This window comes from Eleginops maclovinus, chromosome 20 (genome assembly GCF_036324505.1).
Source record: "Eleginops maclovinus isolate JMC-PN-2008 ecotype Puerto Natales chromosome 20, JC_Emac_rtc_rv5, whole genome shotgun sequence".
In the NCBI taxonomy this organism is placed as follows: Eukaryota; Metazoa; Chordata; class Actinopteri; order Perciformes; family Eleginopidae; genus Eleginops; species Eleginops maclovinus.
Window position 1 is genome coordinate 9828189 of NC_086368.1, and position 23376 is coordinate 9851564.

The window sequence follows — 23376 nt, forward strand, 5'->3', positions numbered from 1 at the left end:
CCTGTATATTAGATTCTTCCCAGATATTAGCAAAGAAATAAAAAGTTTGACATCCTAATCACCTCTACAACTCAACACGTGAACTGCAGTATTATAAAGTTTAAAAAGGAGGACATTTTCCATCAAATATCAGAGTGACATATGACACATACCTGCATGCTGCTCATGGCCTCCTGCAGCTGCTCCAGCTGATGGGCAGAGCTCAGAGCCTCCAGCCGGATGTCTGTCAGTTTGCGCTCCTTTTCCCACAGCTCTGTGCGCAGTTCTGTTACAACTTTATCATCGCCCTCCTCGCCTTCTTCACCAAGTCTGGAGATATCCAGGTCAAATAGGACAACATTAGAGAGGTGTGAAGGCGGTAATGATCATTACACTGACAGCTTGGAATAAAATGTTGTATATATCAATGTTATAACACAACTAGACATTGGTTCTGTTGTGATGCACTATTAAAGACAGAGGTTTACCCCGACGATGATGCAGAGGCGGAGGATTTCATTGACAATGTGGTTTTGTCTCCACCATAGTGCACTTTGGGGGAGGAAGGAGCAGAGGATTCTGGGGTGGAAATTTCCTCAATGTCAGCGTATGGCCCTGACTGCTTGGAACCCTTCTTACTAAAGGCTTTGTTGAAAGAGCTGCGCAACTGTACAGAAAAAGAAATGAGACTGAAATCAATGGTACGTCTAACCAAATCACATCAGCGAATTAAACAATTTTGTTGAGGTGAGAGGGATCATCCACACATTTCATTTTAAACTTCTAGTAAACACTATACTTTATTATTATTTACAAAACGGAAAGACTATAAGTCCAATCCTAGCCTCGTGTAATGTTTTATTTTTTCAGTAATAAAAAAAAAATGCTCATAGCACACATACTTAATATATTTTAGTAAAATAAGACACACTTAAAAATACAGTTTCTGAAACTCTCTTCATTAAAACCTCTCCCCTCATTGAACCGGCTATTGCTCATGAGGAAGAATGTCCACAAATCATAAGATAAGCGGTTCGACTCCCTTCTCCTCTAGTGTGAATGTCAATGTTTCCTTGGCAAGATACTGGACACCAAACTGCCCTTGAATTGCTTTGTGAGTGTGTGAATGTGTGAGTGTGTATGAATGAGCACTAGTCTAGAGGATGAGCAGTGTGGCACATTGCATGGATGCCCTGTCGAAATGCATGAAAAGGCAAGTACAGTGGGGCAAAAAAGTATTTAGTCAGCCACCAATTGTGCAAGTTCTCCCATTTAAAAAGATGAGAGAGGCCTGTAATTTTCATCATAGGTATACCTCAACTATGAGAGACAGAATGAGAAAGAAAAATCCAGAAAATCACATTGTAGGATTTTTAAAGAATTTATTTTCAAATGATTGTGGAAAATAAGTATTTGGTCAATAACAAAAGTTCATCTCAATACTTTGTTATATACCCTTTGTTGGCAATGACAGAGGTCAAACGTTTTCTGTAAGTCTTCACAAGGTTTCCACACACTGTTGCTGGTATTTTGGCCCATTCCTCCATGCAGATCTCCTCTAAAGCAGTGATGTTTTGGGGCTGTCGCTGGGCAACACAGACTTTCAACTCCCTCCAAAGATTTTCTATGGGGTTGAGATCTGGAGACTGGCTAGGCCACTCCAGGACCTTGAAATGCTTCTTACGAAGCCACTCCTTCGTTGCCCTGGCGGTGTGTTTGGGATCATTGTCATGCTGAAAGACCCAGCCACGCTTCATCTTCAGTGCCCTTGCTGATGGAAGGAGGTTTTCACTCAAAATCTCACGATACATGGCCCCATTCATTCTTTCCTTTACACGGATCAGTCGTCCTGGTCCCTTTGCAGAAAAACAGCCCCAAAGCATGATGTTTCCACCCCCATGCTTCACAGTAGGTATGGTGTTCTTTGGATGCAACTCTGCATTCTTTCTCCTCCAAACACGACGAGTTGAGTTTTTACCAAAAGTTCTATTTTGGTTTCATCTGACCATATGACATTCTCCCAATCCTCTTCTGGATCATCCAAATGCCCTCTAGCAAACTTCAGACGGGCCTGGACATGTACTGGCTTAAGCAGGGGGACACGTCTGGAACTGCAGGATTTAAGTCCCTGGCCCTAGTGTGTTACTGATGGTAGCCTCTGTTACTTTGGTCCCAGCTCTTTGCAGGTCATTCACTAGGTCCCCCCGTGTGGTTCTGGGATTTTTGCTCACCGTTCTTGTGATCATTTTGACCCCACGGGGTGAGATCTTGCGTGGAGCCCCAGATCGAGGGAGATTAGCAGTGGTCTTGTATGTCTTCCATTTTCTAATAATTGCTCCCACAGTTGATTTCTTCACACCAAGCTGTTTACCTATTGCAGATTCAGTTTTCCCAGCCTGGTGCAGGTCTACAATTTTGTCTCTGGTCTCCTTTGACAGCTCTTTGGTCTTGGCCATAGTGGAGTTTGGAGTATGACTGTTTGAGGTTGTGGACAGGTGTCTTTTATACTGATAACGAGTTCAAAAAGGTGCCATTAATACAGGTAACGAGTGGAGGACAGAGGAGCCTCTTAAAGAAGAAGTTACAGGTCTGTGAGAGCCAGAAATCTTGCTTGTTTGTAGGTGACCAAATACTTATTTTACCGAGGAATTTACCAATTAATTCATAAAAAATCCTACAATGTGATTTCCTGGATTGTTTCCCCCATTCTGTCTCTCATAGTTGAAGTGTACCTATGATGAAAATTACAGGCATCTCTCATCTTTTTAAATGGGAGAACTTGCACAATTGTTGGCTGACTAAATACTTTTTTGCCCCACTGTACATGCACTGTAAAAATGCTTTTAGAGGTCAGAAATGTTCTATATATTTGCAGGTCCATTTATTATTTATAGTTATACCATAGAACCATTTAATGTTATTTGTTCAGTCCTTAAAACCGTGACTGTAATGTAATATGGTCAAAACATGGTACAATATACTTCTGTGTATCAGAATTATAAAGACACAGATGACATAGAGTTTCCAAAGGTTTTACAAGTATGACTCATGAAGTGCATGCAGGCTGGAAACGGGGAGAAGGTGTTTAGGGTTTATTTACTGTAGCAACATCACTCACCTCAAAGACCTAAAATAAAAAGCAGACAGGGCAGCATGAGGGAGAGACCAGAGTCATACTTAATAACAGATTTGGAACTAAATAGGATGAAGGTGACATACAAACACAAATGCAGGAACACACTCACAGGGAATAAAACAAATAAGATCAGCGGCTGACTGACTTCATATATTTTCAAAACGAATAAACAATAATTGATAATAATAAAAAAGGATAATATCACCACAGGAAAACCTACTGTGTTAAAATGAAACCAGACCAACCGAACTGTTTGGTTCAAAACTAAAAACTGTTTAAAAAATACAATGTATTTTTCTGGTGATAATAAATACAAATTTGATTTATGAAAGACTGCAAAACATTTTTTTATTTCATAATAATAATAATTAATTATCTTAAAAAGTAATAATGAAAACAATATAAAAAACAATAATACTCCAAAATATTGGAATAATAATATTAGAAAATAATAATAATAATAATAATAATTATTATTATTACTATTATTATTATTATTATTATTATTATTATTATTATTATTATTATTATTATTATTATTATTATTATTATTATTATTATTATACCATTATTTTGATCTACTTTTACCACACTAATATTATGATTATTTGTTATGTATCTTATTATTTATGATTATTTAAACGATAACTAATAATAATAATAATAATAATACTGATTATTATTATTATTATTATTATTATTATTATTATTATTATTATTATTATTATTATTATTATTATTATTATTATTTTCTGCTTTTACCACACAGGGGAGTATGTTTAGACTCTGCTACACCTCTCAGTCTCTCTGATCACTGTGAGCCCTGGACTCTGTCTGTGTGTTCTCACCCAGCTTTTCTTCTTCTTTTTCTTGGCCTCCTGCTCTTTCAGACTGCCCATACTGGAGTGGCTGGAGGTGCTGGCCAGGCTGGAGATGCTTTCTGAGGAGTTCTGGCGATTGATCGGCATTTCTTAATACCAGAAAAAAAAAGTACATGAATATAGAGAAAAAAGCTTTGGAAATGTATATCTTTATCCTTGCATGCATTTGCTTTTTTTCCCAACGCATTCTGTACCTTTAGGTGAGATTTCTGGAGTATTGAGAGCATCCTGAATGATTTCCTGGGCCTCTGAGTTTTTGACCCTCAGAACCTCGATGGTATCCTTCAGATCAGTGAGCTCAGAGTCCTAAAAAAGGAATATAAGACCATGTGAGCTAACAGGCTGGTAAATCATCCAACATTTCTCTAAACCAAGAATTATGGAAGGTCTATCGGCTTTCAACAAGGATGACAGGGTTGTTTGTGGGGGGTGGCTGAAGACAACATTGAAATCCTACTATACCTACTAACCTTTGACCCACAACTCATTTCCAGAACCCCTATGTCACCTGGAAGCATCTCATTCTCTGACGGGATCTAATATAAAGCATTGAACGATGATCAGACTAATAGATTATCATCACCATCATCAGTATCATCATCAAGTATTTCAAACGGCCTGTTTCGGACATTGTATGTTAATGAAAATAAATTAAGTAACCAAGGGTGGGGGTTTACATCTCTGTAGTCATATGCTTATGAGACACTAACTTGGTTAGACGATAAAGTCATAGTTTGCATGAAAATATGTGTTTTTATCACCTCCCTAGTATGCTAGTACAGTAAGTATGCTTTTTATTATTTGTATTCATACAATGATAAATAAAAATGGGAAATGTTTGTTTTTATCCAATAAATGTGTGATTTATTGTGTGTTTTTTCATACCGCCTGAGTTTTCAAATAAACGGAAACTGTCAAAGGGAGTATAACTATAATTCATCAGCACAGTGATGGATACCTTTTGCTCCGAGGAGACGGACAGGGTCTGCAGGCGTGCCGTCATCAGCGCCAAACTCTGTTCAAATGCTGCTACCAGATTAGCCTTTAGAGACAAGACAAAAAGACAGAGAGTTGGGGGGGTTAGACAACAGACAGCTATGAGTCACCAGCTGCATCAAATCACTCTGCAGCCTCACACGCTCACAGCACATCAAGCAACAGCTCTCTCCATCTGCTGGGAGAGGCGGGAGGGGGAAGGGGCAGTGGACAGCTGTGGATGATGTCAGAGATGAAAGAGGACGGTGGTGTTGGTGAGGGCGGAAACCGGTGTAGTGCTGCAGGACAAACCTCTTCCAAATCATGTAACATGTTTGACCTTTAGGCCAGGCTGTCTCACACTATTCCTGCTGATGAAGTGAACAATTACAAATATACCAAAAGATATGGCTGTCTCTATCCCAGGGAGTTTGTTAAGAAATTCCTGAAGTTTGTTTGAATGATGGGTCAGATATTCTTTTTTTACTGCTTTATTTATGTTGCGTTCAGTTTGTTCTTTTGGTTTTATAGTTTGCAGCATGCTGTGTGGTTGGCCAGAGTGTGTTGCTAGCTTTTGTTAAAATGACCAGCCTTCTTTCAACTGTTATTTACGTCTTTATGGGTTTTTTTTAATGGTCCTTGCTGATGTATTTTTTTTGGGTCCCATTTATCTCAAGGCAACATAAGAGCACACATGGCGGTCGTAACAGTCGCAATGACTGAATAAAATTGCAGCAGGCTATCAATTTTTTGTTAGAGTTTGTTACATCCCCTGGAACTCCTGATTTCAAACTTGTTTTACACATACATTTCTTTATTATATCTAAAAGTTATATTTCAAAGGCTGATGTATGGTATGTTTTTTACCCATCAAATGAAAGAAAGCATAAATTGGTGCTGTGAAAATTTGTATGGTAATAATAAGCAAATTGACAGAAAATAAATAATAATTTCATTATAGTTTGAGGTATTTATCAAGCGAGTATGATAAACATTTGCTGTTTTTTTCAGGATATCCTCAGAAAAAAATTTGAATGTAATATTTTTCAACTATTTGGGGTCGGAAGAAATTAGAACTATAAAGACACCAGCTTGGGAAATAATCATATTCCATTTAGGTGCCAACATGTTCCCACACACAGGAAGCCTAACATAGATGTGAGATAAACGTGTAAGCTTGACGTGTACTGAATCATGCAGAAGCGACAGACAGTTCTCTGGAAGCGACAGTCCAACAAACCTGGCCTAGCTGCTACACCCAGCATCCAAAGGTGCGGGGCAGAGGGATGCAGGCAGGGGGAAGCAGCAATTCCAGCAGGCAATACGTCCAAGTAATTAAAAGAGAGGGACACTGGCGTTAGGCGTGGGAGTAGACTTCTTATATGGCAGAATGATAATCAAAAACAATCAAATATATGCTTGACACGGTCACTTGAACACCCATGTTAGTTGAGCATTAGCAGCGGGTAAAATGTGCAGTAGGAGACTTTAGTTCCGAATGAATGTCTATTACATTGGGATCAGAGGTTAGGTGGTTTCAAAGTAAAAGTTAAGACGAAAACAGGCAGACTCAAGCATCTAGAAGCTGCAGGGGTGAGACAGTAAGAAGAAGCTGAATATCATTCAGTCGAATGTTAAACAGGTTTCCTTGAAGATTTCAGAGCTGGAAATGATAACAGTATTAGTAGTATAAAGACTTGAGTGACAGTGAGTGAACAGGATAGTGGGGTTAAAGAGCCAACCACGAACGTTAACTGGAGACTTTGTTTTCCCTTCTTTAGATGTCATTCATCATCCTACTGTCAGTTACCAAATTAAAAGCTCAACATGTGTTTAAGAAAAGCCCAGATTTAGGAATAGCTCCATAGATCCTAGAAAGGTTGCGGCTGGTAATCCTTCCTCCCTGAAAATCAGCCAGAGTTATGCCTCGACATCCAGAGTCCTCCCCAGTGATACTCATTTCCTAACTTGAGCAAAGATTCACACCATATCTTCCCTACATCTCACCCTCTGAAAAATGCGGGGCAGATATTAGATACACCTGTTAAATAGGTTCTGGATCTCAGTTGGTTATAGGATAAAACACCAGGGACATAGAGGAGTAATAATCTAGCGGTTATATATATCTCACACTGATAAAAAAATTGGGCATGCCCCCAAGACATAAATGAATGAAAAGAGGCAAGAGGTGCCGCTTTGAGAGATGAATCATACATACGTTGGCACTCAGCTGCATGGTCAGGTCTGCAACCTTTTCCTGGGAAGACTCCAGCTCTCGCCTCAACTTGCGGATTTGCTGTGGACAAAGTGAAGAGTAAGCCCAAGCTGCATGAACAATGTTTACAACACCTTGGACAAGAAAGGCAGACGTGTTGAGGATATTTATTGCATTAATGTGTGTTTACGAAAAACAATAACCCACAACAAATAGAAAGGAAATGAAAATGACACTCTAGAAGAAGTAGAAAATGTTATATAAACAATGTTTGAGCACATTTCTCATGCACATGAGGTCTGACAATGTAATGTAAGCAGGTGTTGCTTAAGGATCAAAGATATTAGAGATAAAACAAAATGAACTCAGTTATGAGACCCTGAGTGAAGAGTGTAGTCACAGACTTCACTGAGCACTGATAACATCCTCTTATGAATGGACCCGTTTCAACAGGAAATGACTGACAGACGATACAGAGACAATGTGAGTGGTGGCACGTCGGCCTTACCTCCCCTTGGATCCTCTCCTCATTCTAGAGAAGGCATGGTGGGAACGAACAATAAAACAGGAATAAGGATAACCACTTATCAACGGTAAAGCACATCACTGAAGATGTATAGGGACAATAATGGTGGAATAAAGAGTCGGAATAGGTACCAAGCTGCTGAATCACAGAAAGCAGTGGCAGGTCACTAAGAGGTGTGTTACTGACTAGGTGAGGCTTTAAGTTACCTGAACACTACACATGCTTGTAAATATCCCTAAATAATTCTAAATAGGGCCATTGAAAAACGATGTAATACTGTACAAACGTTCTTAAATGATCAAATCCTCTCTTGTTAACTGGAACATAACATTCACACTTACATTGTACATTTATATATTATTTAATATTCCATTCATTTGTATATAATACCATGCTTTTATTTTGTTAATTTCAATAGTGTTTACTTGTCTGACAGTTTATAGATTATTTATCTTCATAGTCAACTGTATATATATATATATATATATATATATATATATATTTTTTTTTTTTCTAATGCCAGTTTTTTTCCTTCTATTTCTTCTTTGAGATGTCTAGACTTTAGCATTGTTTATTTCTTCTTTGTATTTGTAATTATTTGCTATGCCTTGTATAGTATTGTATTGTATTGTATTTTATTTATTGTATTGTATTGTATTGTATTTTATTATACTGCTGCAACACAAAAATGTCCCACTTTGGGATTAATAAAGTAATTCTTATCTTATCTTGTCTTATGACAGTCTGGAGTCACAAAGCATTAAACTATAGCAAAAGTAACATTAACTGTAAATATAATGACTGTATTGACTCACCGCCGAATAGTTGGATGAAGCATTGGACGCCAAAGAGAGCACAGAGCCATGCACTGAAACAAGGAAGGAAGAGATTTGAATTAATATTTAAAGTAACTGCCAGTTTTCCCTGCTAACCCCAGCCATAAATGCTGCTGACAACCCCTAAAGATACAGGAATATATTAAATTCAGGCAAATTCACAGACAGGATTTAATTGTTTGATGTAAAAAAAAAATGTATTATCACATCCAAATACATTAGGAACTTGGAGTTCTGCCTGCAGGTGAAAGCAGGTTTATAACATTCATGGAGGTTCTCCGTTTTTGTTTCCATTTGGACCACAGATGGTGTCTTCAAATCCTTATATAACTCACTATTGAAAGGGGCCCTATTATTCTTATTTTCAGTTCATATTTTCATTTTCACCCTCTGTCTGAAACCAGAGCCCAGTCTGCTCTGATTGGTTAGCTGGCCAGCTCTGTTATGATTGGTCAACTTCTTAGAGATGTGTCCCTCCCCCTAGCTTATGTCCAATGTGTTTGAGGGCTAGCCAAAAGAAGCGCAACTGTTGCATAGTGATGTCATGAAGTTACAGAAGTAAACAAGGGAGTCCTGCGTTTCAGACAGCAAAGAAAAAACCCCTAAAAGAAATAATACGACGCTTTTAATCTGAAGGTACTCTTAATACAAAAAAAATGCTTTTCACATTTAGCAAACAGATTGAGATCTGCGTGAGTGGACTCGTTTTTTTTTTTGAGACTATGTTGTGTAACTCCCCTGCGAGGGGGGGGCAGACTGGGCACACTCACCATCATCTCCTGGTTCACGGAAAGACCCACAACGCATCATGCTTTTTGGCCGGTCAGCCAGGGACATACTGCTACCCAGGGGGGAGGTTCCAAAGGGATCGCAGGCCAACTCACTAGGGGGGCCGATGCTGTTGGAGCGCGATATCCTTGGGGTGCCACTGGAAATGGGGGCAACTATCATAAAAAAAAGAGTAGGTTTTGAGAAACAGTGAGTGGCAGTGATAACAGTGAAGGATGAGTTGCCTGGAGAAACGCTCTCTGGCACACACTCTTCACCCATAGGTCCATCTGGGTATAGCTCCCCTCTTTCTGATGACTAAGTGAAACACAAGACTACGGTTCCACAACAGTGAATGAGATAAATATAGCCTGACATGACCCCCTACTGCCTCCAGCAGGGCCATATTTCAGATTTGAACACAACTCTAAATGACTGCAGATGTGGGACTGCAATATTTTTTCACATAGTCCAATCTGATAACAGCTAGACAACACTTCATCGTACAGACATAACTTATTCTTAAATCAATATATATTTTCAAAACTATGCTGGACTTTTCTCTTTCCAGTGGGAACTTAACATCCCTGCCCTCAATAATAATCAGCGATTAAAATGGACGGCTAATCAAATACCTTAAAGCCTCATTAGTTTGGAAGCTCATACAGTGTGAGTGTTTTTAGAACTTGGCAGCCAAATGGAGCGAGCAGACTCACCCACGTTGGTGAGAGGAGCCTTGCCGGAGGAGGGGTGGAGAGGGCGGGTTGGAGAAGGCAGCTGAGGGGGGCTATCGCTCTCTGTCATGCTGGATATGGTGTGGGAGTGGCGCCTCCCTGGTTTGCCGTCACTCTCCGACAGGCTTGAGCCATAGCGTCTGAGGAAAAGAGGTCGTTTTAACTTCAGAGATACATCAGTGAGACATGACTAATAGATGGTTGGGACTGTAATTGTTTCGACTTACTCCAAGCCTTTCTTCGGCAAGGTATTTCTGTCTGTTTGCAAGCTGTTCAGAAGAGAATAACACGTTACTAAAAGAGATTAAACAGAGTGTGTTTCTTAGATCTTTACATGACACCATCATTCATTTGTCATAGGACCTCTGCAACACCTAAATAAGACGTCTCAAAGGTTCGCCAATAATTCTTAATGTACATTTTGGCCCTTCACTACACAGCATGGTATTGCCTTAAAGTACATTCTTTGTGCAGGAAATTATTTGGACTATCTCCAATTTAACAGACAGCAATTTTCCAAAGGATCCAACCCTCCATCTTTTAAATGACACCTCAGAGTTTCCTTTCCCGGAAAAACGCACATAGAATCTGGTGGGCTGGTTTGTCTGCTGCCAAGAAACTTAAAAGTCCAATGTTGACTGTGTTCATAATGAAAAAAAGTACAGCTGTTGGGTTATTTAGGGATGCACCAATACATAGGCCAGACATCAGCTGGTGTGCGCCCTATTTACTGCCATTACCAATGGCAGTCGCCGATGCTTTTGTTATTTTTTCCCGCGTTCCCTCATAACATCTATGGCACCAGTAGTTTGTTTATATAAAAAAAAACATTAACGTAAGAAAACAAAAAAATAAAGAACAAAAACATGTCGGCAGTGTGGGACTATTTCACAGTTTCACCGAGAAATTACTTATGTAGATGAACTACATTATCCAAAGTTTACAGTACCTTTGGATAATGACACAGGAATAATAAACGGAGCGCTCTTTCCTCTCTCCCTCTCCTGACAGCTGGTCCATATCCGCCTCATGCAGCTAGCTGATCCGGTAATGAGTGATCTGACAGTTAACCATAAATATATTTATAACTAGTTTAGGTAGATTCAGAGGTAGATAAAACAGCTAATTGTGGTCTAACTCTAAACGTGTGTTTTGCTCCGCTCACCGGTCCCCTCACAGCGGGCAGAGCTGCAGGTAATCCGGGCAAGCTGCGTATTTTCTAAACAGCGTACTATGATGTTATAATAACGAACTTGCTCGGCGTTTGAAACTGAAACCATTTTGCGAGTCAAATTATTTGTTTTTCCTGGCAGAAAGTGGAATAACAACAGTGGAAAAAAAATGACTTTAAAGCATCGGCGAAGAAATTAAGCATTGGTGCATCCCTATTTAAATGAAGTAACTTCTATCAATAATGGTCCATAGGAAGGTGGAAAAAGTGGGCTTAGTGTTGTTTTCATTTACTGTGTGCATCTTTCATGGATCAATGTTAGATGATGCTGAGATGAGACTTGCCTATCTGTAAGATTGAGGGACGTCCTGCTTCCGGCCCCCCAGGTTCCTGCACCCCTCTCTTCCTTGTCATGCGTCTCAGTTCTGACAAACCTCGAACTGGAAGGCACGCTCATCTGGAGGGGCAGGGACTCCATGCTGCGGTGCATGCCTGAGAGCTTGGGGTAGAGCAGCGGGGAGCCACTCAGACTCAGGCTCTCACTGGTGTAGGAGCCGGGGGAGTCGATGTGGAGCACAGGTGCAGGACTGGGGGTGAGGCGGGAGGAGGTGTGGGAACCAGCCAGGTCCTGAAGCTTGGAATAAGGGGGGACTTTTGGTGGAAGGTCCTGGATCGTCACACAGGAGTCCAGGCTGTTGGAGTTGATCTTGTCAAAGTGAGCCAAGCTGGGTGGACGTCCCAGAGACTTTGTGTTCATCATCCTAGGAATTGGGCAAAAAAAACATGTTAAAATACAAAAACAGAGATTTTGTAGTTGTTTTTGCCAAGTATCTGTCTGAGGTATCTGTCTGTAAGATGATTTGACTCTAGCAACATAGGTCAAAAAAACAAAACCTGTTTCCAGTACTGTACACCAGGGGTTTTCAAAATCTGAGACTGTGGGACTGCCCTCAGACAAAGCTTGTAAAAAGGGGCCAAATCAGCCCCCATTAGAGCCAGGATAAGCTAATATTGCTGTCTGACATCACTTCAGACAACCCCAAGTAGATAATATAGCTCTGTCCTAAAGTATTTAATAGTTTCTAAATCTGGAAGAGTGAGAACAAAAGAACAATTTCCCAAATCTCTTTTATCAAGTCACACCCATTAAGGCCATCTAATGTGATCTTATTTTTATAACTAATGTAATGGGCTAACTAATTTCATATGTTACACTTCCTGAGCCTACCCTGAAACAGTTTAGATTCTCCCTGTGGATACGCGCATCCCACTCTGAACATATCCGCTCACAATGTTTGTGGAGAAAGATATTGCTGGTGAACCTTTTTTTTTTTTAATGTATTTTAGTTTCATTATGTTATGGTAGCATATTAAGTGGCTTCATACATTTAAAGTATACAAAACCAAAATTAATCACCTGCATGGCCAGATACTAGTGAAGTATAATACCTGTAGATGTCACTGGAGGACAGAGGGATGACACTTTTTTTATACAATTTAATTGATATTACTTTAAAGTGATATTTAAATGAGACACCTTGGTGTGGTGGGAGATGACAGCTCAGGGTATTTGCTGCTGCTGGTCCGTCTCAGGCCGTGCAGTTTCGTTGTGGACTCTCCTGAGGACCGAGTCTCTGTTTTCAGAGACCCACAGTCCATGTCGGCCCCCACAGCCTTGGCCTTGGCTCTCTCCTTCTCCTTCTCCCGGTCGGTCATGTTCACTGGGCCTGTGCTCGTTCGACTCGACATCTTACTGCTGCTGGGCTCTTTCATCCTGGGGCCTGTGGAGGCCATGGGCACGGGTTTCAAACTCAGCAGGCTGGGGTCGATGGTGCCGCTGAGAGGCCGAGATGCAGGGCGACCAATCACACTGAGCGTGCTGGATTTGGCCGGTCGAGGCAGGCTGCGGTACTGAATGCTGTTTCGAGTGTTTGGCCCCAGAAAGCAGTGCTCGCTGCTGGCATCAAAACTGTTCTTCCTTCCTGAGGGGGTCCCTCCTCCCACAGGCTTCACGGGGATACCAGATGACTTGGGGGTTTTGCCCAGAGTAGCAGAGCCACTGGAGATGGTGGTGCCCCCTGCTGTCATAACGGTGGCGGTGCCGGTGGCTGTGGGATGTTTCTTGTAGCCATAGGAGGCTCCAGCTGTGGGTTTAACTAAACCTGACGGGGGCTTGCGGTACTCTCCAAGATGATCCCTGCCAGCATCTGAGCGAGACCGCTGCAGACCGGCAGTTTTGAGGGAAATCCTGGATTTATCCAGCGGCTTCTCACATTTAGGTGCTAGACAAATAAAATATTGTAAAGTTGAATAACAACATAACGGCACTATCTTTAACATGTATTTAAATATTAAAGAGCAACAAGAATGTGTGTCCTGTAAACACCAGGACTCTGACAAGAATACACAATAAAGATAAATAAGTCGGTAAATGGGATAGTAAAACCAGTAAACCTGAGCAAACAAAAATGAAAACACACATACACTTTAATGGCACAAACACAACTCTCCTGCATATGTCAGGGGGCCAGCAAATAGTTCACCCTAAGCTCCCCTATCTAATCCTGCATAAGGTAGGCCCTACAAAGTCCTAATGGCCTGGAAAACATTTACACAAATGTTGAATTCTCCTGCAATCACCCTAAATGCTTAGGAAAATATAACTATTAACCTTTTCCTAAGCCTTCTCATCCTGTGTATAGGTGCCAACTGTAGTTTGAACAGTTTTTGTCCTATTTAAAAGTCCTTTTTTAAAGATGTTTTATTAGTTGATTCATTTTTTGATGTTGAGTCCTGTCAAAGAAGAATTTCTGTAAGTATGTGACATCTTATCTTCTGTCTGGAACCAAAATGGATAATCAGCTCTGTGATACATCATTTCTCTTTAGCTAAACACTTTTACATAAAAGTGAATGCAAGTATCCTTCCAGCTACAGTTAAGATCAGATATAAGCAAGACACATCTGTATTCACTTAGAGAGCTTTTATGTGCCTATGACATACAAAGTGATTCATCAGCTGACTTAAAAGGGTCTTATGCACAATTAAACTTTAAAAAAAAAATATCATATGAAGTATCCAAGTGATATAATCACTCACAAAAATCTGATTTGTATGGATCGTTAAGAGCACAGAGCTGGAAAATATTTGGCGATTCATTAAAGTATAATTGCAAAACTGTGGTCAGCATACATGCAATCAGATCCAATTTTAATTGCTTATGTTGAAAACTAAAATCAAGGCTTTGTCCAGTGTTGGAACTCAACTTTACCATTTAATCGTTCTATATTGTGTTTGGGATTAACCTAATGTATTTGATGCAGATGGCAGACATGGCGTCTCTGTACAGAAATCAGCTTTTCAGAGATGATGAAACATGGCTCTGGGCTTTAACGTTTTTTTAATTTAATAACTGGATTGCATGACGCATTTTTCTTCAGTATACTGCGGTGTGCTACAAATCAAAACCTGCCTAAGGGGTACACTTCTGTATTCATCCTGACACCAAGCAGATATCCGCCTTGGCTGCTCTACAAACAGGCTGTTTTACATTTGGAAAGAGCATACAGGGAAATAATGGATGACATAGATTTACAACAGCAGATACTGTAAACTACATTCCTACAGGAGATGAATCGCAGAAACAATTAAAAGCTGAGCATAAAGATGACAATCTGTTAGATCTCACCTGCGACTTTCAATGTGCTCTGAGAGGTGTGGGTGATGGGGGAGGTCACACCTACAGGAGGATTGCGACCCCTCCTGAAACTTCCTGGTTGACCCAAGCTTTGAGGCTTCTTCAGTTCTCCTTTACACCCAAAATCTTCACTAAGGCTTGGAGGCTTCTTCCTCCACTTGCTTGGCGCCTCTGTCTTGAGGCTCCCCGTCTCATAGCTGCCACAATCCAGCTTGTGTCCGGCTTTGTGATCCTCGCTGTACCAAGAAAGTCCGCTTTCCACCAGGGAGCGCTTCTCTGCATCAGTGCGGAGCTGCAGAGAGGAGGAAGAAAGAAAAAAAAAGAGGCACAGTGTGGGTAAAAATGTTCGGAGTTATCTATGGTATTGTGTGTTATCTGTAATCTTTGTTTCATCTCAGCTGCATTCCAGTCGGAAGCAAGGGAGAGATAGACTGATATGCCCAAATTGGATTTAGTGAAACCACAGAGGAAGGAGAACAGAACATTTAAAGGGTGAGAAAAAGGTCTCAAGATGTAATGTAAATCTTTCAGAAATAAATCAACACATTAAAAGAAAAATAAAGAAAAGTGTTAGAACAGGAGGAGAGCTTGAGAGTTTATTTTGGTAATGTATTACCAAAAAAAGACACTGTAATAGGAAAGCTATCATGTGGTGCATTAAGGAGGTGGCACTGAGGACAGTTTTGGGCATGCTGCTTCTTGGCACCCTATTAATGTGATACAGGGCGGCAGATGGCTCATTGAATAGCACTAATGTTCAGGAGAAGAGTTCTCCCTGGTGAGCGTTATGTAAGTTAGAACGCTCACCAGGTAGACAGCTCTCCTCTTTTTAGAAAAAATCTGAATATAAGTCACAAAATAAAACTCTTACATGCATGATTTGAAGTTATAGAGAAACGTATCACCTTCAGATAACTGTGAAACTTATCATTCAGTGCACTGTAAGTCAATCATCCCAGTTGACTGACAATAAGCAGAACATTTCTGATTAAAAAAGGGATTTAAGGCTCAGTGAAACTACCGGAAGTTAATATGTGACTGTAAGAACAGAAAAGATTCATTGCACTGCGAGGGATCCAGATTCTCTTCAGAGTTTGTTTAAATGACAGAGATGAGTTCTGTGGCATGTTTTTGTGGCTTTGTCAAAACAAAGGATGTGCATTTAACATAAAAAAGTAAAACCTTGTTTTTATCATTTTAACAAAAGAAATCACGATGAAAAGGAAAGTCAAAGGTTGTCAGAGAGTGTTAGGTGCAGAATTTCAGCTCACCATGGCAGAAGAGTTGCGTCTGGACCCCAGGGGTGTAGTGGGGAGCGAGTTGAGGGAGGAGCTGACGTTGAACTCCTCTGAACTGAGGTTCTCGGAGCCATCGCCTTCACCGTCGCTGAGCCCACTGCTGATGGAGCTGCTCTCATCCCAACTGAAACAAGACAGGATGACCACTTAGCAAAAAAGGACAACAATATGAATGTTCAGAGTTTATATCTGCAGTTTGGAAGTTAAAACAAAGGCTGGCAGCCACAGAGACATTTCCATCTGCCTGCAGTAAGCTGTCTCTGGAGGTGGTCACATGCTCAAACAAGCAGGTAATTCCAACATGGCTGCAGCTGCTTTGTTCAACGAACACATCAGAGCTGCAGACGATATGGTGACCAGAGCTTTCAGAGTGGACCGTTCAGTTTTAAAGATATAAAGCATTCATTTTTTGGACTTATAATCCAATTGATTCTGCTATGTACTTGTTCCAAAAACTTTTAAATGTTGTTTTCTAATATTTATATGAAGGAAATACCTTGAATTAAATGATTTTATAATGTATAACAGCTACTATTAGTTTATAGCTGCCGATAACCCTTTTTCACCTAATACAACCCATTACAGATTAAAGAGGTAAAAAGCTTAAAGCAAACCACAACTCTTTTTTTAGGAAAATGCTCTCCAAATAAGAGAATTATTTTAATGTTTGAAAAGATATTTAAAAAATATACAAGTTTAGCCATAATTCAATACTCCCAGCATGTTTTAAAACAGGGTCAACGCACTGCAATCTCTAACTATATCTTCAAAGGAAACTTTACAAGATATGCTGATAAATCACAATGAATAAAAAATATGGCAACTGACAGCTTGTGGTTTAAGAAAGCAGTCTGGTATGCTCTAAAGAAGCAGGATGAGGAAGAATCGGAGTGACAAGCTGCTAACCCTTCCCTGACCCTTCCCTCCACCCCAGTCCAGCATCGCCCTGAAACACATGGTGCCAGATTGGCCTCTTGTGTGAGGAAGACGAGGACAGTGCAGAGAAACGGCTCACTGGGCATTAGGTCTCTGGATACATGATATCTAAATACATTTAAAATGCAGATTACTGTGTGGAGTTCAACAAGAGGTGTAGCCTTTCATTCAACCGAAACCTCCAGGGAGAATTAAACAATTCAGGGTCAGAAAGGAGTTAGAAACGGAAGAGGAAGTCTTTTTTATGTGCTTTATGGAAGCAATAATACCATGTTGAATTGAAAAATGATTTCGTAAGAGAGCTAAATGCAAGTCCAACTAAAATGATGTTCCCCCATCATTACTACTGGCAACCACAGGTGGTCATCAATTTTTTTGGCACAAAAAAAAGCGGCAAAGGTAAATTAATAAGACCATTTAAAGCTGAGTCACTGCTCAAGCTGAATCAGTACTTTTCCCTTTCTTTTGCGTTCCTACTGAGCTGAAATGTTCTCTGTGGCTCTGCAGTCTGCAATTAGCAGAGGCATGGAACACTGAATAGCATAGAAAAATACAGGGAAACGAAAATGGCCCATACACGTTCAGGATTGGATTTAATCACATGGCTGTAGTCGAGTTGTATACGCAGTTGTTAAACAAGGAAAAAGCTTACCCTGACACTTTGGTTTTTAAGCATTCTGTTGCACAAAAGAAACATTTAAGTTAAGCGACTTGTGGCCGTGCAGACGTGACCTCAAAGACGCAATTTGACACGGTCAAGGAAATTCCTAAGAGTAATGTTTGATTTGAGGATTTTACAATGTTTTCATATACCATCAATGAGGAAAATAAGTTTGATTTACATCAAGCCCAGATGTTCGCAGTATGTTCGGACAATACCACCTCTGTCAGAGGCGACAGAGGGGGCTGTGAATAACCCCACAGGGATGTCAGTCTGAGAGGAGGCAGGAGGGCCGATGTGTTGTTGATATTATAAGCCGAAAGTGTCTGCTCCCAGAGGTGAAATCTAGACGTGGAGAGGGTGGGAGTACACCAGCAAAGTGCATACTTCATACATAGGGTGGCAATTAACTTTTGTTTTCTGTGGCACAACTCCAACGTCTCTCTGATTTGTGTGTCCGTGCTATTATTTGAGTAGGGCTGCTGAGAAAATGTTTTGATTTAGGATGACTTAGGGATGATTGGTGATGTGGAGCTGGGTGGAGACGAAACAATCACTGTCCATACAAAGACCTGAGCATCACTGAAAGCACACACACACACACACACACACACACACACACACACACACACACACACACACACACACACACACACACACACACACACACACACACACACACACACACACACACACACACACACACACACGATAGTTGCCACCATGGCATGTAACAAACTGCAAAAATAAAGGAACAAAAAACCAGCACAGAACTGACAAACTGTATATAAGCACTAGCCTGGTGTAGCTATAAAACTAGATGAAATAGCACACATTAAAAGAAAATTGCATATTGCAGTTCAATTGGCACTGTGTCTACTTTCTGCTTAAAGGAGAGCTAAGACAAAGCTCCTAGGGATGCATGCTTCACTGTGTGAGGGGTGGAGACATCCTCTATTATACAGATAGTTGTGGTTGCAGCACCGCAGTCTTCCAAGCATAAAATGTGTTTCAGCAGATGTTATAGTTCACAGTGCCAAGTCATTGTCAACAAAGTGTCACTTTTCACAATTTCAAACTTCATGTCAACATGATGTAGTGACACGTGTTCAACCCTTTAACAGTAGTTAAAATAAAGGAATCAAATTATTTACTGTAATCCATTCTGTGTTGAAACGTAATAAAGTCATTATAAAAGTACAAAAATAGCAGTAAATCTAGCCAAATATCCTCTATTCATGACCAGAGAATCTTTAGACTCAGAGTATTACATCGATAAATTAAAATACACGTTAGTCAAAAGAATGCTAAAAATTATAAAAAGGCAAAGAATAAATGTATTATCCCACATGCCCTAAATGAGAAACAGCAAACTGTCAGATATCTTAAAGTGAGAGGGCATTTCAAGACGATTCACATGTTAAAAAGGTCGGGAAGCTTTGCACCCGTAATGAAACATCATCTTACCGTGGCGTAAAAAGTAAAGTCCTTTTAGCTCTTGGCGCCGATCGCAGAGGAGGCACTTTCCCGATCAAAACTCGGCCGCTCATCTGTGACTGGTTTAAACAGGACTTCCGTGAATTATCCGTGTGCAACTGAGATTGCAATTCATACCATCCGAAAGAAAAGAACCTTTTTTTCGTTCTTCAATTCAAAGACAGAACGGTCTGCGGACCGGACAAGCAACACTCCCCTTTCATAAAAAAGGAAAAGAGACCCTGATATTCCTCTAGAGGTGATAACCAACGGCTGCAGAGCTCAGCTGTAGCCATAGTAACGCCCATTACCCTGCCTGTTTTGCAGTAATATGACTACTCATAGAAATAAATTAGGACTTGATTAATAAATAATACTCAATTATTAAAGTAGTTAATGTATAGATTATGAAGCCTTTTATTGTCAAGTATATCACTTTGAAACCCAAATTACCTGAACGTTAGTCAAAAATGTTACACGTGCGCAGTTTTCCTCCAAAATTAGCCAGTTTAGCTACAAGCTAAATTAACTTGTCTGACTATGGTAGGACTAAATTGCATATCAAACAGAGGAGTATACTACAGAAAGTCAAAGAAAGGGACATTTCAACAGTGTTACTCATGAGGTTCCTTTTTTTAATCCTCATAAGAAATACTACTCAGCATTAGGCCTAAATAATTATCATTAGGTCATTAGTGTTACCTGGGTATGGTCTTGTGACGAAAACATTTTAAACACAAACTGATGTGTGGGATGGGGTAGCCTAATGAAGCAGTCATTTAGGAGGCTGAGTTACATGATTTCAGGCATTTTCCAAGATAGAAAATGTTCCAAGGTAGAGCGGACCCTAAATGTCTTAAGGCTGGATCCTTCGCAGCAGAGATAAAATCTGCTTATGGCTGCTGTAACACATTTTTCCACCTGGGATAAGAATTTGGCAAATATTAAAATTTTTAAAGGATCATCTTGCTAAGCGTGTGGAAAAGTGACTTTTTTGTGTGTGAAACAGTCTGTAATTCAGTGTAGACACTGTAAGGTCATATTAAATTCAGCAAATACTTTGAATTCTAGCCCAGTCACTTCAATTTGTTTTACAGATTTCTCAATAGTTTCTAAAGTGCTTTCTGAACAGGACACTAACTTTTTAAAGCCCAAACACAAACATTTATTGAATTAGGCTTTCACTTTGACTAACAAGATTACCATGATGACTGTGCTTAAAAATAAAACACGTTCCATCTTCATTCATTACCTTCTGGGGCAAAAATGGAAAAACTCAGTCCAGGGTAAGGCCTGAATCACTGCGAGGACAAACCACAAATACACAGCTGACACGAGGACCTCCAGTGAGGCACGATTTGCGTTGGAAAACCTTCCTCCCCCTCTCATTAGCAGTGGAACAGCCTCACAGGGATGATCTCATCAGATCTATGCTCTGTAAACTAACCAGGAGGTAAAAGCTGTGGGTCAAAGAGGTCCCACACCCATCCACGTCTTACAGTAGGCCAAATTCAGTTCACTCTACTGTTAAGTCAGGCTGGTCTTATTTTTGTTCAAGTGTAGTGCCAAAAGATTGTATCTGACCAAAGGACACATTTATTTAAATCCTCATTTACTTGCAGTGCATCTATTACAAATCGCATAAAGAAAAGATGCCAGCAATGACAGCAAGCTAATGTTTGATAAGAACTTAATAACAAATTATGTCCAACAGTTTTTAGCCTCTTTCTGTTTTTCCACATAAGCCACATTTTTTTGGCATATGAATACAGTCAGCCCAAATGGAATGTAACTGTGGTTTTACTTCTTGTTGAAATGAAACAACTGTTTGTATGTTGGTGTTTGTACCAGCCATACAGACATTCCTCAAAATATCTTTGACGAATAAGATGCTAGTTTGATATAACTTTGTTTTGTCTACTTCCATCTTTTGTCCTGGTGGCAGGGAAGTAGTCCTGTTCACAAAAAAACATAAAACATTTTTGTTTGCCTACCTGTGTAACTTCAGAACTTTAATTTCTAATAGCAAAAATAAACTTGGCATGTTTATGTCTATGCCCAAAATGATAAATGATATAATATGATTTATTGTTTACAGCATAAAAAAAGTGAACCGTGTTGCTCTTGTCTGCTGTTTATCTCTCCCGGGTCAGTGAGCTCTAAACAAGCGGTGTTCTAGAGAGCCTTGAAGTCGTGTTTGGACTGTATACTAATAGCTGTCCAACACTGATAACCAAACGGCTTGTGTCAGAAACATCCTTTGCATGTTTGGTCATTTACAAACTGTGTAGAGATTCAACCCATCTGTGGGAGGTATAAGCACCATGAAGATCAGTACTGAGGTTGCCAGACCAGAAACCCCTTTGATGATCTGACCTTTACTGCGTTTTATCTATTGGTGATGTCTGCCCCTAAAGCAGTAAACTGTGCTGCAATATGTGATGCTTTAAATGCTTGAAAGATGTTGGAAATATTTGGCGACAATTGGCAGCTGAACCAAAAATAGGTCATCATAACAAGTCAAAGGAAAAAATACGACACTATGTTGATTGTTGTATACAGTATGTAATTCATAGCCATGAGTATATAATATCAACAATTAAAGCCATACAACAGATTCTACTCCACAAGGAATGCTTTCCATGAGATTTAGGAACCTGGCTGCAGGGATTTGCTCCCATTTATCCTCAGGCTCATTAGTAAGGTTCGATGCTGGTGTAGCGCGATAAGGACTGGCACTTTTTTGCTTCAGTTCATCTCAAAGGTGTTGGATGAGATTGAGGTCAGAAATCTGTGCTTGCCAGTAAAGTCTTCCACACCATATGTGGAAAACAGTTTTTCTTTTCAAACCTCTCTTTATGTTCACAGGGGCACAGTCATGTTTAAAAAGGGAAGTCATTTCCCCAAAATGTCACTACAACATTGGTTAAAATGTGTTATTAAGATTTCCCTAAATTAGACCTAAGGGTCCTGACCAAAAGCATGAAAGAAACCCAAGGCCATAAATATAGTATGTGGAAAGGGGATATATATATATATATATATATATATATATAATGCATCTTCCATCCACAGAGCTGTTATTTTTAAATGGCACTTTCCCATAAAAAATACTCTGAGTAGATTCTGAGTAGGTAAAATTATATCGAAAACCAATGCTTCATTTTACCTTGGATGAGATACAGAAATAATACAATAAACCTACAAAGTGTGTTTCATGTGGTGTCATGACATCAGATTTCCAGCAGGAGGCACAATGACTTAAAGCTGTGCCTCTAATGACATGTTCTGTGTATTAATCACTGGACATCACTGGATGTTGAAGCCTTCGATGCAGAGAAAGAGCAAACATTCCTCTACTAAATTGATTCAATTCAATAGTACAATATATGGGTGAGCCAGCATTAACACAGTGCTTTATGTCTGTTTAAGTATCCTTCGTTCCAAAAGGACTACAGATAAAAAAGCCAGTGGAGCATTGCCTCAGCATTTATTTGCTCTAGCCTGTGCCTAATTTTGATTTGTATTGAGCTTGACCATAGCTAGGCAAATAGGAGTGGGCTGCAGAGCAGAGGTATTTCAGTGAAGTAAATGGCTCTGAGATGCATCAGTGACTGCGTCTGGGAATGCAGTCGGCCGCCCCATCTCCGCAATGCCTCAGAAAATGGACTTCATCGTCTGATCATTGGACTGGAAAATAAATGTACAGTCTCCATCAGCCTCAGACAGGAAACTTCCCCCCACAGATGTAACCACAATGCAACTAACACACAATTCAACCTGAGACTCAAAGACTCCTGCGGTGCCATGTTCACAGCCTGACAGTCTGAAACAGTCTGCTGTTTGGGTGCAATGATGTCGTTTTGATATGGCACTTCAACACTGACTCTGGTTCCTGTCTGAGTTGCAGATGCATTGTCAACACAGAGCCAAATCCAACATAGAGCAGTATATTATGGATTAATCTGCACCAACCAGCCTTTATTACTCATACCTTAAGCAGATAGTCTGACTTTTTTGTACCAACTTCAAATAAACAAAGTGATGAATTGGGAATGACAGATTAACAGCTACCATATGATTCACA

At 40.0% G+C, this 23376-nt stretch overlaps 1 protein-coding gene across 5 annotated transcripts in view; it reads right to left on the bottom strand.

Moving 5' to 3' along the window:
• nav1b (neuron navigator 1b) overlaps positions 1-23376 on the bottom strand; it is a 75418-nt gene that overhangs the window by 11342 nt on the left and 40700 nt on the right. For 2 of the 5 annotated variants that reach the window (XM_063910619.1, XM_063910617.1), the window contains exons 4-18: positions 16190-16340; positions 14910-15210; positions 12759-13503; positions 11566-11982; positions 10278-10319; positions 10033-10190; positions 9319-9492; positions 8528-8580; positions 7695-7718; positions 7190-7267; positions 4955-5038; positions 4191-4302; positions 3964-4085; positions 468-646; positions 153-309 (exon numbers count right to left, since the gene is read on the bottom strand). In XM_063910619.1, coding sequence (XP_063766689.1) covers positions 153-309; positions 468-646; positions 3964-4085; positions 4191-4302; positions 4955-5038; positions 7190-7267; positions 7695-7718; positions 8528-8580; positions 9319-9492; positions 10033-10190; positions 10278-10319; positions 11566-11982; positions 12759-13503; positions 14910-15210; positions 16190-16340 — 2797 coding nt within the window. Of the gene's footprint in view, positions 1-152; positions 310-467; positions 647-3963; positions 4086-4190; positions 4303-4466; positions 4533-4954; positions 5039-7189; positions 7268-7694; positions 7719-8527; positions 8581-9318; positions 9493-10032; positions 10191-10277; positions 10320-11565; positions 11983-12758; positions 13504-14909; positions 15211-16189; positions 16341-19280; positions 19409-23376 lie in introns of those variants that run through there. The other 3 variants (XM_063910616.1, XM_063910618.1, XM_063910621.1) reach the window with 3 other exon arrangements.